Source organism: Equus asinus, chromosome 29, assembly GCF_041296235.1.
Source record: "Equus asinus isolate D_3611 breed Donkey chromosome 29, EquAss-T2T_v2, whole genome shotgun sequence".
Lineage (NCBI taxonomy): Eukaryota > Metazoa > Chordata > Mammalia > Perissodactyla > Equidae > Equus > Equus asinus.
In genome coordinates this window covers 31,365,239-31,380,059 of record NC_091818.1, presented here as the reverse complement: position 1 = coordinate 31,380,059, position 14,821 = coordinate 31,365,239, and the positions used below count along the sequence as shown (strand labels likewise).

Genomic DNA, 14,821 nt, shown 5'->3' with positions numbered 1-14,821 from the left:
CAAGGCAGAGACGTGATCAAATCTGTTTTATCAGGATCTCTAGTCTATGGAGAACAAATAGGAGGGGGACCCAGCGGATAGAAAACTGTTTTTATTTCATCTTTCTTATGTTTTTCTGCTAGCCTACGAAAGGCTGTTAACTCTCCTTAAAAAAACAGATTCTTTTTATAGTTTTATCCTTATGTGGTTTATCTTTACTTAAAATTTATTTTGTTTTATCCCTCTTTTTCACTTGTAAATAAATGATGACCCACGCTTCATAATTTCTGACATTTTCCCATGAAGTGTCTCTTTGACAACCCCTTATCTGCACTCCTAACCCCACACAGGGTGTACTCAATAGTGGGACCTTGGTCCTTGTGTGACTTGATTGTCATAAGAATTCCTCAGGCTGCTGAACCTTTTCCAAAATTCTCACTGGGCTCGAGGACTGCCATGAGAGTCAAGATCAGCCCCTGAAGGACCCGGTCAAACAGCTCGAATTAAATCAGAGTGGACCATAGCCACTGCAAAGGGATGGAATTTGATCAGAAATATTTGCACATGAACAATATCAGATTTCAGGCATGACCAGCAATTAGCAATTCTGTGATAACAAAGAAGAATCTAAAATAGCTCTTGAGTTCATAAATCTTTGTGTGTTTCAGTTGGAAGATTCAAAATCTATATTCTATTATTTTACATGTGACATTAGCATAGGCATCAGATAGTTTACACTGGTAAGATTGATCTTTTCCCATTTTACCCTCTTTTACTGATTATAAAGGAAAAAGATAAACGTAAAAAACTGAAAAGTACATTAAATCGTAATGAAGAAAAAATGGTCTGTCTTTACTTCTTCTTCCCCCCAAAGATACATATAACATTTTAGTATTTCTAGTTAAGCTCTATGTATCTGTAGATATATACACTCTCCATACATTTATAATACTTCCAATACAGTTTTGTATTTTGTTTTTTCACACATTATAAGAGTATTTTCCTAGGTCATTAAATATTCTTTGAAAATACAACTTGAATGTTTGCATAATGTCCCATCATATGTGTAAACATTCCCATATTATGAGATCTCTTGGTCATTATCCTAATAATGCGACAATGAAATCTTTTTTTTTTTTTTTGAGGAAGATTAGCCCTGAGCTAACATTTGCTGCCAATCCTCCTCTTCTTTTGCTGAAGAAGACTGGCCCTGAGCTAACATCTGTGCCCACCTTCCTCTACTTTATATGTGGGATGCCTATCACAGCATGGCTTGCCAAGCGGTGCCATGTCTGCACCCAGGATCTGAACCAGCGAACCCCGGGCCGCCGAAGTGGAACATGCAAACTTAACCGCTGTGCCACCGGGCCAGCCCCACCACAATGAAATCTTTGTGTATAAATATTTTTTACATGTATCTAAATACTTTCTTAAGACAGATCCCCAGCAGCAAAGCAAAATTTTAAGACTCCAGATACATATTGCTAACCTGCTTTTCAGAAAAGATGAGCACATTGGCACCTTTGCCAGTGTCACTACGGGAGGGCTGTCGTGTTGTCACACTATGATCTTGCTTATGTTTCACAAACCAGTCAGTGATCCGTCGGTCAGATTTGTTCTAACTGCCTCCCAAGTGATGCTATTGCACCCCCACAACATGACCACTTCTGCCACCTTTTAGGACCACATTGCCATTAAAGTGGAAAGCTTTACTCCTGAAGTATGAAGCTAGATTTCTACTCATGAAAAATTCTAAGTGATTATTTGATGTTTCCTGTGTTGCAAGTGTAAGTTAATTTCCTTACAAGTGTTATGCCTTTTAAATGTTTTTATTATTTAGCACTGTCGACACAAAGCTGAAATCAAGCATCTCTCTCCCCCCACCATGTCTTGAGGCTTATCTGGCCACAGTAATTCCTCCAAAAAATCCCAGTTATTTGATATTTGGACATTTGAAGAGCTATTCGAAATTTGGACAGTTTCCCATTATGTTGTATCCTCTGGAAATTATTTTCAAGAAATACATCATGCTTTAGGGTTTAGTTTGTAGGCATGAGGATTTTGTGTATGTAGCCACTGCCCTCTTCATTTATCACTCAGAAGGAATAATTTAAACTAGACTGTCACATTTGTTTGTGTATAAAAGAAAAAGTAATTATTTGTGGGATATTTTAGTCCAATGGGATTTGAAGTCTGGTTCTATATATTTTTTGTTCCAGTTCCACTTTCAGACTTCAACCAAAAAAAAAAGAAAGGGAAACCTTTAATTATATTGGCATTTCAGAGTCATGGTAAATTTCATTTTATTCACTTTAGAACGAAACTTTTTCACTCTTTCATTCTTTAATTAAGGCATAAACTAATTCCTTTCTTTTTCTATACTCAGTTCAGTTCCGTTTCACAAATGCAAACCAAATGGTAGATTCTATATAAGTTTAGGGGACAAAAGAGAGAGCCCCAATTCCCCTCCTACACACACACACACACACACACACACACACACACACACACAGAGCACATAGTCAAATGGAGACAAATCTCTGAATAGACCAATTCAGTACGTGACGTGCTGAGATAAGCTGTTGAATCTCATTATATGATATATTCATTATAAATGCCCCTCCCCCAGTTAACAGGTTACTTAGATTAACCAAATCCATAGTTTGACCATTGAAAAGTTAATTCTTGGGGTTGGCCTAGTGGCACAGTGGTTAAGTTCACACATTCCGCTTCGGCAGCCCGGGGTTCGCTGGTTCAGATACTGGGTGCAGACCTACACAGTTTGTCAAGCCATGCTGTGGTAGGCATCCCACATAAAATAGAGGAAGATGGGCATGGATATTAGCTCAGGGCCAGTCTTCCTCAGCAAAAAGAGGAGGATTGGCGGCAGATGTTGGCTCAGGGCTAATCTTCCTTGAAAAAAACAAATTAATTCTCATTCAAGCATTCCTATTTCCTTCATACTAATTTCTGTTCCTACCTAGCATCTTAGCATGTTTTGCTCCATCTCTGGCTGATTGCTGTAAATATTTATAAATATCAAGTAATGTGATACAAATAGATTGCAAAGTAAAATTGAAACCTTTAATAAAAGGGAGCAGTTTGTCATGAAGTGGATGAAAGTGATATTGGAGAACTGCTAAATGCCGAATGAGGATGTGACAGAGTTAGACCCATAACAACCCAAGAAAAGAAATTGGCATGGATTAGGTCAGAACAAGTGTTTCAAAAGAGAATAAGTTGTGGGGCCGGCCCTGTGGCCTAGTGGTTAAGTTTGGCATGCTCTGCTTCGGTGGCCCAGGTTCGGTTCCCAGGCGTGGACATACACCACTTGTCAGCAGCCATGCTGAGGTGGTAACCCACATACAAAGTGGTGAAAGATTGACACAGATGTTAACTCAGTGACAATCTTCCTCAGCAAGAAAGAAAGAAAGAAAGAAAAGTTGCAATAGCAATTGGTTAATAAAGGACCTCAGTAAAACATGGTAAAGTCTTCAGAAATACTTTTGCAAAAATAATCTTTTTCATCATTGGGGCGCAAAAGTCAAGTAAAGGATGTCATTTCACATAATTTTGTCCAAAAAATTATACCCCCTGCCCCCAAAATCCAACATTCAATTAATTCTTTGTTCTAAGAATTAGGATATTTACAATTATGACTTATTCATATAATATTTATTTTATTTTTCTAATTTGCAATCTTAATCAATTCCTTTCAATATGACTTCTTATTCAATGTTGGTCTCTGTATATTTTGGTTATCTATTGCTGTGTAACAAACCATCCCCAAAACACAGGTTTCAAACTATTGTTTGACTATCTCCCATAATTCTGTGGGTTGGCCAGACTCTGCTGGGTTGGCTGCAGCCGGGCCTGTAGTCATCTGGGGTCTTGGCTGGGTTGGAGTCTTCAAGATGATTCACCGACTTATCTGGTGGCTTCATAGGGACAGCCACAAGGCTGAGCTCAGTGGGGACCCTGGTGTGACTGGGGGGTTCTCTCTCTCCACATAGTCTTAGGGCCTCTCCTCCTCTGCAGGGGAAGAAGGCAGACTTCTTACATTACATGTCAAGGTTCCGCAAAGCACAAGAGCGGAAGATCCTTCCTTCCAAAGATTCAGGTTCCAAACTGGCGTAGCGTTACATCCACCACATTCTGTCGGTTAAAGCGAGTCCCAGGCCAGTTAGCTTCACCGTGGAAGAGGGCTGCCCGAGGATGCGAACATCGGAAGGCACAGCTCACCCAAAGCCACCGCTGGAGGCCAGCTAACACGCTGTTATTAAGCGAATTCATTTAAAAAGGCATTTCCAGTATCAGTTACTCTTGGATAATGAGGACCTTCTCTAGCTGCAATCACTTCAGCAGCTCATTTCCAAAAAGCCTAATGAGTTGTGATGTCAATGGCAACAGTCAATCTGCTTCTAACAATCACAGGCCTCCAGGAAGGGAATTTATTTATACGCAAATCAGAGCCTCCGTTTGATTCATAAACTTCCCTGCCGAACCTTGTCATTAGTTTGTTTAAAGAACATGTGTAGGTTCATTTGCCTGAGGATACTCAGCAAATATCTGGAAAATAATTCAAAGTTTGGCATCTGATAATTCCTGAGTGTATACTGTTTTATAATTTAGGTAGTGCTTTGAGGTACCATCTTATTTGCTTTTCATTTCAAATCTTATGCTGTAGGTCAGGCAGATATTATTCCAGTTTTCAAGTGAGAAAACTAAACTCGTTGTCATCTTTTAAATTTTCCACAATCACACAGCTAGGAAACATTGGAGCCAGGACTCAAGTTCAGAGTTCTTTCAAACCAACCATTCCTCCTAGAGTTCTCTTTTATACTTAGAAGGGTCTGAAACTGAAATTCATTCATTCTCTCTCTCTCTGTGTCCATGTACATGCATGTATGTGTGCACATGTATATAAAATATACATTTTTATATCCATTCTTAAACTATAGCCTTCACTGATAGTTAATGAATGAAATTCATTCATTGTCTCATTACATGTATATGCATGTATGTATGCACATTTTAAAAACTGTTCTAAAGTACAGCCTTCTTTGCTAGGTAAGGATCCACAGAAAGTCAGTAATATCCATTTCAAGGTAAAGGGTCTCATAGAACCATGGATGTCATCTGGTCCCCTTCATTGCGCAGATGAGAAAATAGGCCCAGAGTGGTTAATTTACTTGCCCAAAGTCACACAGCTATTTAGAGGAAAAGCCACGAGCTCTTGACTCTGAACTTACTGTTCTTCCAAGTAAACCAAGCCACCTCAAGAATAGCCTTCCAAATGAAATTGTGTAAGGAATATAGATATTTTATGTGTTTAAAACATTAATTTGTAATTTGCCAGAAGTTAAAAGCAGCAAAAATTTTAAGTTCTTTAATGACTAAATACAGTTAAGGACCTGCTGGGCAATTTGCTCAAAATGTTGCTTCTGGATGACAACCTATTGCTAGGAATCCACGGAAGAGAAAATTCCCTCTATACAAAGCTGAGAACTAACTTCAATGCCGAGAGATCTTTACGAAGAAAAAGAAGGTAGAAATGTTGTATCCAGTCACTTGGTATGTTTCACGCCCAAGCCTACATGTCAGGAGCAAAACCAAAACATTTACATCCAACGTTCTCACAGCACTGTGTGTGGAAGCTTCTTCTGAGAACAAGAAGGGCCGGGATTAGCCAGATCTCAAGTTTTTCCAGTGAAGAAAGCCATAGAGGTCAGTTCTGCAGGCAGTGTTGTGACAATATTGCATTTGTCCCAACTCTTGGGATGTTACTCTAAGTAGTGAATAATGTTGCACTTTGACCTGAATGGGATAATGGGTTTTCCTGCCCTCCCTCCCCCATCCCTCTCCCCTCCTCCCACCCTCCTTTTCCTCCCTTCACTCCCTTCCTCCTTTCTCTCTCCCTTCCTTTTATTAAGGAGAAAATATTTTCATCTGTTGACTAAACAGATAAATTCTAGAAGCCACTAGTACTATTTACCAAAGTCATAGTGTGTGTGACTTGAAGGATTGAGCCATTAGCACATGTTTGACTAAAGAGTCAGTTAAGCCACAAGCCAGATCCCTTCAGCTGATGGGCCCAGTGTGACATCTGACTTGAAGGAGCACTGGACTGAACTGACCTATCACTTTAGATAAACCGTTCATCTCTAGGAGCGCAGGATGGGGAAGGCCTGAGCTGACCAGAGGGTGGGACCTCTCCCAGGCAGACCTGTCTGAATGCCTTTTTCCATGATTGTCACCTCCTGGGTACATCTCTGCCACCACGTTCATATTTGTTCTTTGGAATTCGGAAATATCCCCAGATTGTCTCTCCTACTTCCTTAGTCAAATAGGAAAAAAAAAAAATCTTGGAAATGAAACTCACCATTCTCCTCTGAATACAAGATACAAGCTGCTCGTGTATATCTCGGAGTGGTTTTGTTTTATTTATGTCACATTTCGAAGAACTTGCTGGGTCCCATTATTGCTCTGTGTACTAAGGCGGTTGGATTTCTTTCTCTTTACTCAGGCATGGTTATTGACTTTGTTGACAATGTTTAATATGAAAAGTTCTAAATCGCTATGCAGCAGAGCCATTTAACCATAAATATCTGGGTGAGTGGACGTGTGGTGATGTGTGCGAGGAGGAAATCCTTGTGTCATTGTTGTTCAGCCACTGAACTGATGCTGTTTAGGAGAAGACGTGTCACAGGTGTGAACTTGCACATGATGGAAATACTCAAACAAGCTTTAAAAATTATTATGTGGTTTTCAAACTATTTTGGTCACAAATCAAATGGCAGCTTTTAAGTGCAGTGTTTATGGAGTATGGCTGCTCTGTGTGATGTAAGCCATAAAAAAAGAGAAGTGCTCACACATTTGCACCAGACACTACTCTTTTCTTAGGAGTCCACTTATTGATACTTTTATAGCACTGGCAAGTCGAGTTGGAAATGTCCATCCGCTGTACCTCGTACTGCTTCTACTTTCTCACTGTCTCCACTGGTGTCATCTCCGCCCAGGGCACCACCTGATTTTTTCCAGACTCTCTCAACACCCTGCTGGTTTCTTTCCAGGCCCACTGGCCCCCCTTCTGTCCGTTCTCCACATGGCTGCCAGGTTATTCAGTTCGTTTCTTCTCCTGCATAAAACTGTGAAATGCCTTCCCACTTTTGATCAGTTAGGGTTTAATCAGGGAAAGAAAACAGCTATAAGTGAAACAGAACAAGGGATTTATTATAGGGATTAGAACTCACACAGCTGCTGGAGACGTGAACTGAAAATGAACTCACTAAACATCAGCTTGCCGATTTGACCATCGCTTCTAAAATTGTAAATTGAGTACCTTAAACCAGGTCTAGGAGCTGGTGCAGCAGAGGCAGGGCAGGAAAAGGGCATATGTGTATGCAATAGGGAGGACTACATTTAAGAGAAATTCCGCTCATTCATATGTCAAATATTCAGAGTTCCAGAAGTCCTGCCTTCTGAAACGCGAAGTGTAACCGAAATGGATATTCAGCCTAGGTAGACAGAAAAATCTTAAGAATAATGGCCAGGTTGAAAAGCTGCGGCAAAGATCTCAGCCAAACTAAACTAGAATTGCCCCCAAACTACCCACTCACCACCAAATCTTTGATAATTCAACCAACTTGCTGTATAGTTGAAAAAAGTTAATTTATGCATATGTTTTTGAGAAAAAACAAATCCTACATATTGTGTCTGGTTTGCAGCTCAGTGCTGTAGTACTGTTCTCTGATTCTCTTCTTTCGTTCTTTTTATTTTCCCTAAAGTTCGATGTCTTTTTTGATTCCATACCCATTGAGATGAGAACGGTTGTTTCCTTTGACCAGACTGTCATAGTAACTGCAGATTACCCTCAGTCTCTCTGACTGCTCACATTTCACATCTGAAGTACAACAAAGCTTTCGGCAAATGTGTTTATGGCTCTGGCTGTCCCTTCTTCCGCTACCTTCCGTGCGGGTATGTGCAATGCGGAAGCTTCCCCTGGTTGCTCTGCAGAATGCCTAAAGCCTGCTTTCTGCGTTGGGGGTTACTCCTGTCTGCACAGTTGCGCACTGCCGCTCTCTTTGTCCATGATCTTCCTCCCTGTTCGGTGAACTCTCATCTTGGTGGCAGAAGGCCATTAATAGCCCTTTGCCTGTATATTGGGAAGAGAACAACTTCTAGGCTGAATGTAGACTGAAAAGGGATTCCCACACAGGAACCATGAATTCTACACACATATTTTATCCCGCTAAAAGACACATTCCAGCTTACAGCAGTGTTGGCTACAGTTTGTTCTTTAATCTTTCCTTATCCTTTAAGTATGGGTGACATTGTGTACGATCATAGGAAACACCAACCAGCTCTGCCTGAGAGCGTTAGAGGAATTTCCCAGAAGAGATGACATTTCTTAAATGATTTTTTTCCGTGAAGACTCACAGCTTGTGAGCTTGAAACTTACCAACATTGCTCTTTCAAATCTGTATCAATTAAATATAGTTGGGTACTTTTCTAGTATAAGTGATAGTGTTTTATCAATTTATCCAAGTTTCTGGCCCCCCAGTGACTCTAGAAACACGTCTTTGAGCGGATCAGCCAGAGGAAGGAAAGAGCAAATGAACCCATATGGAAGATTGAATCTATTATCAATAGTACTCTGATTTCATCAACTGAAGGAACTAGCTACATATTCCTGGCTCTCAGTAACAAGGCATAAGGCATGGAACAGTGAGTTCCTCAACATCGTCAGTGACAAATAATGTCCTGGGTCGTGACTGGCAGCTACACAGTGATTCTCTAACCAGATGCCATCTTCTTTCATCATGGCCACCATGTGAATTATTTAGATGTTGGAAGCGTGGCTTGCAGAAGAGCACTGTCAAAAAAAATTAGAGGCCATGCTAGCCATAAGTCCTAAAGTGCTGTGTCAGACAGTCTAAATCAATCATTTATGCATTGTGGGCCAATACAGTCATCCCCCAATACCCACAGGTGATTGGTTCCAGGACCGCTCCTTGATGCTAAATCTGCAGATTCTCAAGTCCATTATGTAAAATAGTGTAGCATCTGCATATAACCCATGCACATCCTCTTGTGTACTTTAAATCATCTCTAGATTACTTGTAATACCTAATACAATGTTAATGCTCTAAATAGTTGTTATACTATACTATTTAGGGAATAATAAAATAAAAACATCTGTACATGTTCAGTACAGATGCAACCACCATGAGCCTTTCCATCGTGGTTGGTTGAATCTGCGGATGCGGAACCCCTAGATATGGAGGGCCGACGGTATATATCAAACACCCTAGTTCCAGATAATTGCAGTCGCTTGAGGTAAATTAGCCTATAGCTCAGTACTCTCTTTTCTCCAACGCTGATTGGTTTTCACCTTGTTTCATGTATACGCTAGACCCATTACAAGTTTGTCGTCTACCCATGGCTCCCTCACAAGATCTCCTCTCTAATCAAGCACTTCCTCTGAAAAGAAATTACTTAGGAAATACATAATAGTTCCCAGAACTAGCTTAACAAAGCTACTATTTTTTGAACATGCACTGTGTGCCAAACACATTTACAAGTCTCTTTTATCTGTGGTCTCTAATTTAATTTAATTCTTATGACAGCCTACGAAACGTGCATTGTTATTCTAATATTACAGACAAGAAAACTGATGCTCAGAAAGTCAGAGAAGGCCTTCAAAGGGATGTGGGGAAAAATGATTTCAGCATGTCTTTTAAAGGGACAATTTGAGAGCTTTGAAAGATACTCTTTTACCTACTTCCCAGCCCACCTTTTTCTCTGTCCTCTGAGTGTGTCTGGCTGGTGCTCTGTGTGGGACACTCTTTCTAGAAAGCTGGTGGTTTTGCTCTTGGCCATGTAGGTGTTTGTCTTTGGCAGTTTCGGGAGTGCCGTTTTCTTTCCAAGCGACATCCCTGCATTTAGGAAATGCGCTTTCAAATGGAAACACTGGAATTGGGGTTCTTATCATCACTGACAGAACCTTTGTGAATACTTAATTTGTGTTACAAATGAAAGAAACAGAGGTTAAACAGAGAGATATTTCCTCATTTTAGAGAGAGCAGATTTCAGTTTCGATAAATCCTAGTCACTTTCATTATGACTAAGAATTTTTGCTTTTGCCTATTTTTGAAGTGTATTTCTGACCGTGTGCTGTAGACAAAATAAAACGTCAAGAGTGGAAAGGTTTGTTTCTTTTTGTTTTTCTTCTTTCATTATTAAGCATAGGTGTGCTCTCCCCAGTTATTTTGAGGGAATAATCTGTAGAAATCCTCAAGTTCAGAGATTTTGTCGTCTGCCTCTTTATAGCTCCCATTTCTGGCACTTGGTGGATCTTCCACAGAAGTTTGTCCACTTGGATAGTGAATGAGTAATGGAACAATCCATAGCCTCAGCATATTTAATTTAGCTGAAAAATGACAAGTGAAACAGTTTTTATACATGCCTGGTTCTGATATAAGTTATTGATTATGAAAAGTTTTTTTTCATGGAGATTATTTTTGAATTATCCAAGGAAGCATAGCTATAACTAATGAGATAATATTAAGCAGAAGAAAAATGTGAACTGAATAACAAGAAATATTTCCAGGAGATGAGTCTGGGATTAAATCAGGCAGAGGAGTCCCAGTGGAAGTGGCTGGGGGACATTTAACACCATGCACGCTGCTTGGAGTTGCAATGAACTTAAGCAATTTACAAGGGACAGACTCTGACTTTGGCAGGATTATAAGAGAGATCGTATCTCAAGTTTCATTGATTCTCTTTCTTACATGGGTATACGTTCGCAGCCTCTCATCCTTAGGGACAAAATTTATGTGTGTGCTAAATTTCTGATTATAGTTTTCTTTTTTCCAAAAAGCACTCTTTTTAGATCATCTCCTGCTGCCATCAGAAATGTCTTCCTTAAGTGGGAAAGTCCAAACCGTTTTGGGCCTTGTGGAGCCAAACGAACTGGGCCGCACTCTGACCCATGAGCATTTGACAATGACCTTTGACTGCTCTTACTACCCGCCGCCTCCGTCTCATGAAGTTATCTCTAAGGAACCTATTATGATGAAAAATTTATATTGGATTCAGAAAAATCCTTATTCCCATAAAGAGAATCTTCAGTTGAATCAGGAGACGGAAGCTATAAAGGAAGAACTGTTGTGTTTTAAAGCCAAAGGTGGGGGAGCCTTGGTGGAGAACACAACCACCGGGATTAGCCGAGATGTGCAGACTCTGAAGTGGTTTGCAGAAGAGACTGGCGTCCATATCATCTCCGGAGCTGGGTTTTATGTGGATGCAACTCACTCTTCAGAGACCAGAGCCATGTCAGTGGAGCAGGTAAAAAGCCCTAAGTTCTTTGACAATACTTGTGTCTAATTTCAGAATAGCCAGAACTTTAGACATGGGATTGTCCCTACGTGTCATCGACATTTGGAAATGTCATTGGCTCAGAGGTAGCTGGGCATGCTACAGAAATTTGCTAGCTAGCAAAAACATCTACACTTGAGACCCAAATTAGGAACTTTTCATTTCGTAAAGAGAAAGTGTCGAGGAAGGAGATCTTAGTGCCCTAGCCACCAAAAAAAACCAACGTGTTAATACTTAGATTTGTATATATCGTATCTTTGCTCAATAGTGGTGCCCCAGTGTGTTTGTAAACCTCAGTTTTCCATTATAAGCTTCAGTTATGCAACCTCAATTTTCTTTCTGGATTTTATAATCACCAGCAATAAAAATTCACTGTAGGGTGAATCTCGGCAGGCAGAGACTTGGCACATGGGCGAATATGTTTCTTTCTCCTTTTACAAAACAGGAGGGGTGGAAGAAAATCCCTTCCCCATTTTTGTCATAATACCGAGCTTAAGCAAGAATGGGCAGGAGGAAGTAAATCTTTCAGGGACAAAAGGAAAGAATAAGCTGTAAAGCTGTTTTGCATGTGTTTGTGCTCTCTTTCTATACATACATATATGTGTTTATACATGTTTATTCACATATGTATATATTTGTATGTATCTTCCATTGCCTCTTTGATAGGCATAGCATGTCAGCTGCAATCTTTGCAAAGAATCAGTTGATCTTTAAAAAACTTGTATTTCAAAGTTTTATCTGTGTTATTTTCCAATTAGGCCATTCCCTTTTTATATGTTTCTATTATTTGTAGACTGTCCTGATGTCAGGGATTACATATTCTTCCAACTGCTCATAGCAGTAAATATAAATACAAACCCAAAAATATAATATTAGTATTGTGTGCTGTGAATTTGCTATGCTGTAGAGGGTAAAGGACAGAATAAATAGGGAGAATTAGAGAATTACTTGCTACAGATGATGTAGATTCGAGGGCAGACTTTTTATGTTCAAGATACTCCTCAGGTTAAATTATAGATTTTTTTCTCAATCTGAACGTACTTTCAATAAGTCACTTTTTTCCCCTACAGTGACTTTCCTAATTCCATGAATTTCTTTTTAAATAATCACAGTAAGATATTATGAAATCTCTCATTTAGAATAACTTGTTGGATTTGAGATTTGGCCAGCAAAATGCCTTTCTCCTTGGCCAATATTAATTGAATGAATGATGAATACATTTTTAAAAGAATGAATGACTAAATGAATAAATTCATTCACACACTGTGGTGACTCTAGGTTGATAAATTCCACAGTCTATAAAATATTTTCTTTTTTTTAAGGCTTTTTTTTGAGGAAGATTGGCTCTGAGCTAACATCTGTTGCCAACCTCCCTCTTTTCTGTTTGTTTGGGTTTTTTCTCCCCAAAGCCCCAGTATATAGTTGTAAACCCTAGTTGTAGGACATTCTAGTTCTTCTATGTGGGATGCTGCCACAGCATGGCTTGATGAGCGGTGTGTAGGTCCACACCCAAGATCAGAACTGGCGAACCCCAGGCCGCAGAAGCAAAGCGCACAAACTTAACCACTCGGCCATGGGGCTGGCCCTATAAAATATTTTCATTCTCACCCTTCCTTAGCTTACTGGTGTCCTCATTAATGAAATTCTCCATGGGGCCGATGGAACCAGTATCAAGTGTGGCGTTATCGGAGAAATTGGTTGCTCCTGGCCTCTGACCGAGAGTGAAAGAAAGGTTCTTCAGGCGACAGCTCATGCTCAGGCTCAGCTTGGCTGTCCTGTTATCATTCACCCTGGAAGGAATCCAAGTGCACCATTTCAGATTATCCAGGTGTTGCAAGAAGCAGGTGCAGACATCTCCAGGACAGTTATGTCCCACCTTGATAGGTAAGTAGACTAACTACAAATCAGTGCAAACCACCAAATGGTTATGGATGATCAAATAAATAAAGTCACCAGGTCAATGACATACCAGTCAACTGGAGAAAACCACTCGCTACCTGGAAGGTAGTATTTATAAAGTTTTACATTAGACATTAATAAAAGTCAGTGCTGCCATTTTTGTGTCTCTATTCTGTGTCAGATAGTATCTCAGGTGTTTTGTATGAGTCATTTCTCTTAATTTACTTAATCCTTCATAACCCTTCAGAGTAGGTGTCACTGTCTACTTCACTTCTTTGTCTCAGGGTCTGACATCACAGTAGCTGCCAATTCCACATGCTCAGTATTTGCCAGTAGTTAGAGCAATAAATTTATCTGCAAATATAAAGGGAAGGGGAAACCACAAATATAAATGTTCAGGTTTGCTGTTGTGACTAGTGGTTTGAGTCATCTGAATTTTGGAAAATGCAGTTATAAAAAATAATAGTAATAGGTATATTATTTGGTGGTATTATGTCTTAGTTTCCTATGAGTACTGTAACAAATTATAAGAAACCCGAAAGGGGCCCGCCCTGTGGCATAGCAGTTAAGTTCGGCGCGCTCCTCTTCGGTGGTCTGGATTCGCTGATTCAGATCCCAGGCATGGACCTACACCACTCATCAGCCATGCTGTGGCAGTGACCCACATATAAGTGGCAGAAGATTGGCACAGATGTTAGGTCAGTGCTAATGTTCCTCAAGCAAAAAATGAGGAGGATTGGCAACGGATGCTAGCTCTGGGCTAATCTTCCTCAGCAAAAAGAAAAGAGAAGAAAAGAAACTGGGAGCCTTAAAACAATAACAATTTATTTTCTCATAGTTCTGGAGGCCAGAAGTCTGAAATCAAGGTGTTGGCAAGGTGCCTTTCCTCCAAAGACTCTTGAGGAGAATTCTTCCTTGCTGCTTCCATTGTCTCATTGTTCTGGGCATTCCTTGGCTTGTGGATGCATAACTTCAGTTTCTGCCACTGTCTTCACATGGCCTCCTGTCTGTCTTTGTCTTCTCCTCTTTTGTTTCTTATAAGGACACTTATCATTAGATTTAACCCCCACTCAGATAATCCAGAATGATCTCATCTTAAGATCTTAATTACATCTATAAGGCCCTTCTCCCAAATAGGGTCACTTCCAGAGGTTCAGGGGGATAGAACGTGGACATATCTTTTTGGGGTCCACCACTCAACCCCCTACGCATTATATTAGATGGGGAGGGGTCAGCACAATAATTGACTAAATATACAGATGTTGACTGCAGGTCATTTTATGAAGAAGCCTAAGTGTTGCAAAGGCTAGACATTAGCCTTTTGATTGAATTGATCAAGGAATTAACACAGTACAAATGAATCTAATAATACCTTACAATTATTTCTATCTTGCATATTGGAATAAAGCCATCTTAACAGACTGATAAATCCTCATCATCACACCTGACAATCTATTATTTAATAAACTAATGATCCCACAGAAGGTATTGATAAAGTGCTTCTACTTAATAAAAATATTGTAAAATCCTATGCAAAAAAAATTAAACAAGTTATAATTGTGGC

General features: G+C 39.9%; 2 protein-coding genes across 3 annotated transcripts in view; one reads left to right on the top strand and one right to left on the bottom strand.

Moving 5' to 3' along the window:
- The window catches only part of RSU1 (Ras suppressor protein 1), a 308,922-nt gene that overhangs the window by 29,270 nt on the left and 264,831 nt on the right, over positions 1–14,821 (bottom strand). The window lies entirely within an intron of this gene.
- The window catches only part of PTER (phosphotriesterase related), a 56,681-nt gene that overhangs the window by 18,858 nt on the left and 23,002 nt on the right, over positions 1–14,821 (top strand). The window contains exons 1-3 of one of the 2 annotated variants that reach the window (XM_070501314.1): positions 10,121–10,188; positions 10,862–11,328; positions 12,977–13,242. In XM_070501314.1, coding sequence (XP_070357415.1) covers positions 10,897–11,328; positions 12,977–13,242 — 698 coding nt within the window. In that variant the 5' untranslated portion in view covers positions 10,121–10,188; positions 10,862–10,896. Of the gene's footprint in view, positions 1–10,120; positions 10,189–10,861; positions 11,329–12,976; positions 13,243–14,821 lie in introns of those variants that run through there. The other variant, XM_044762183.2, reaches the window with a different exon arrangement.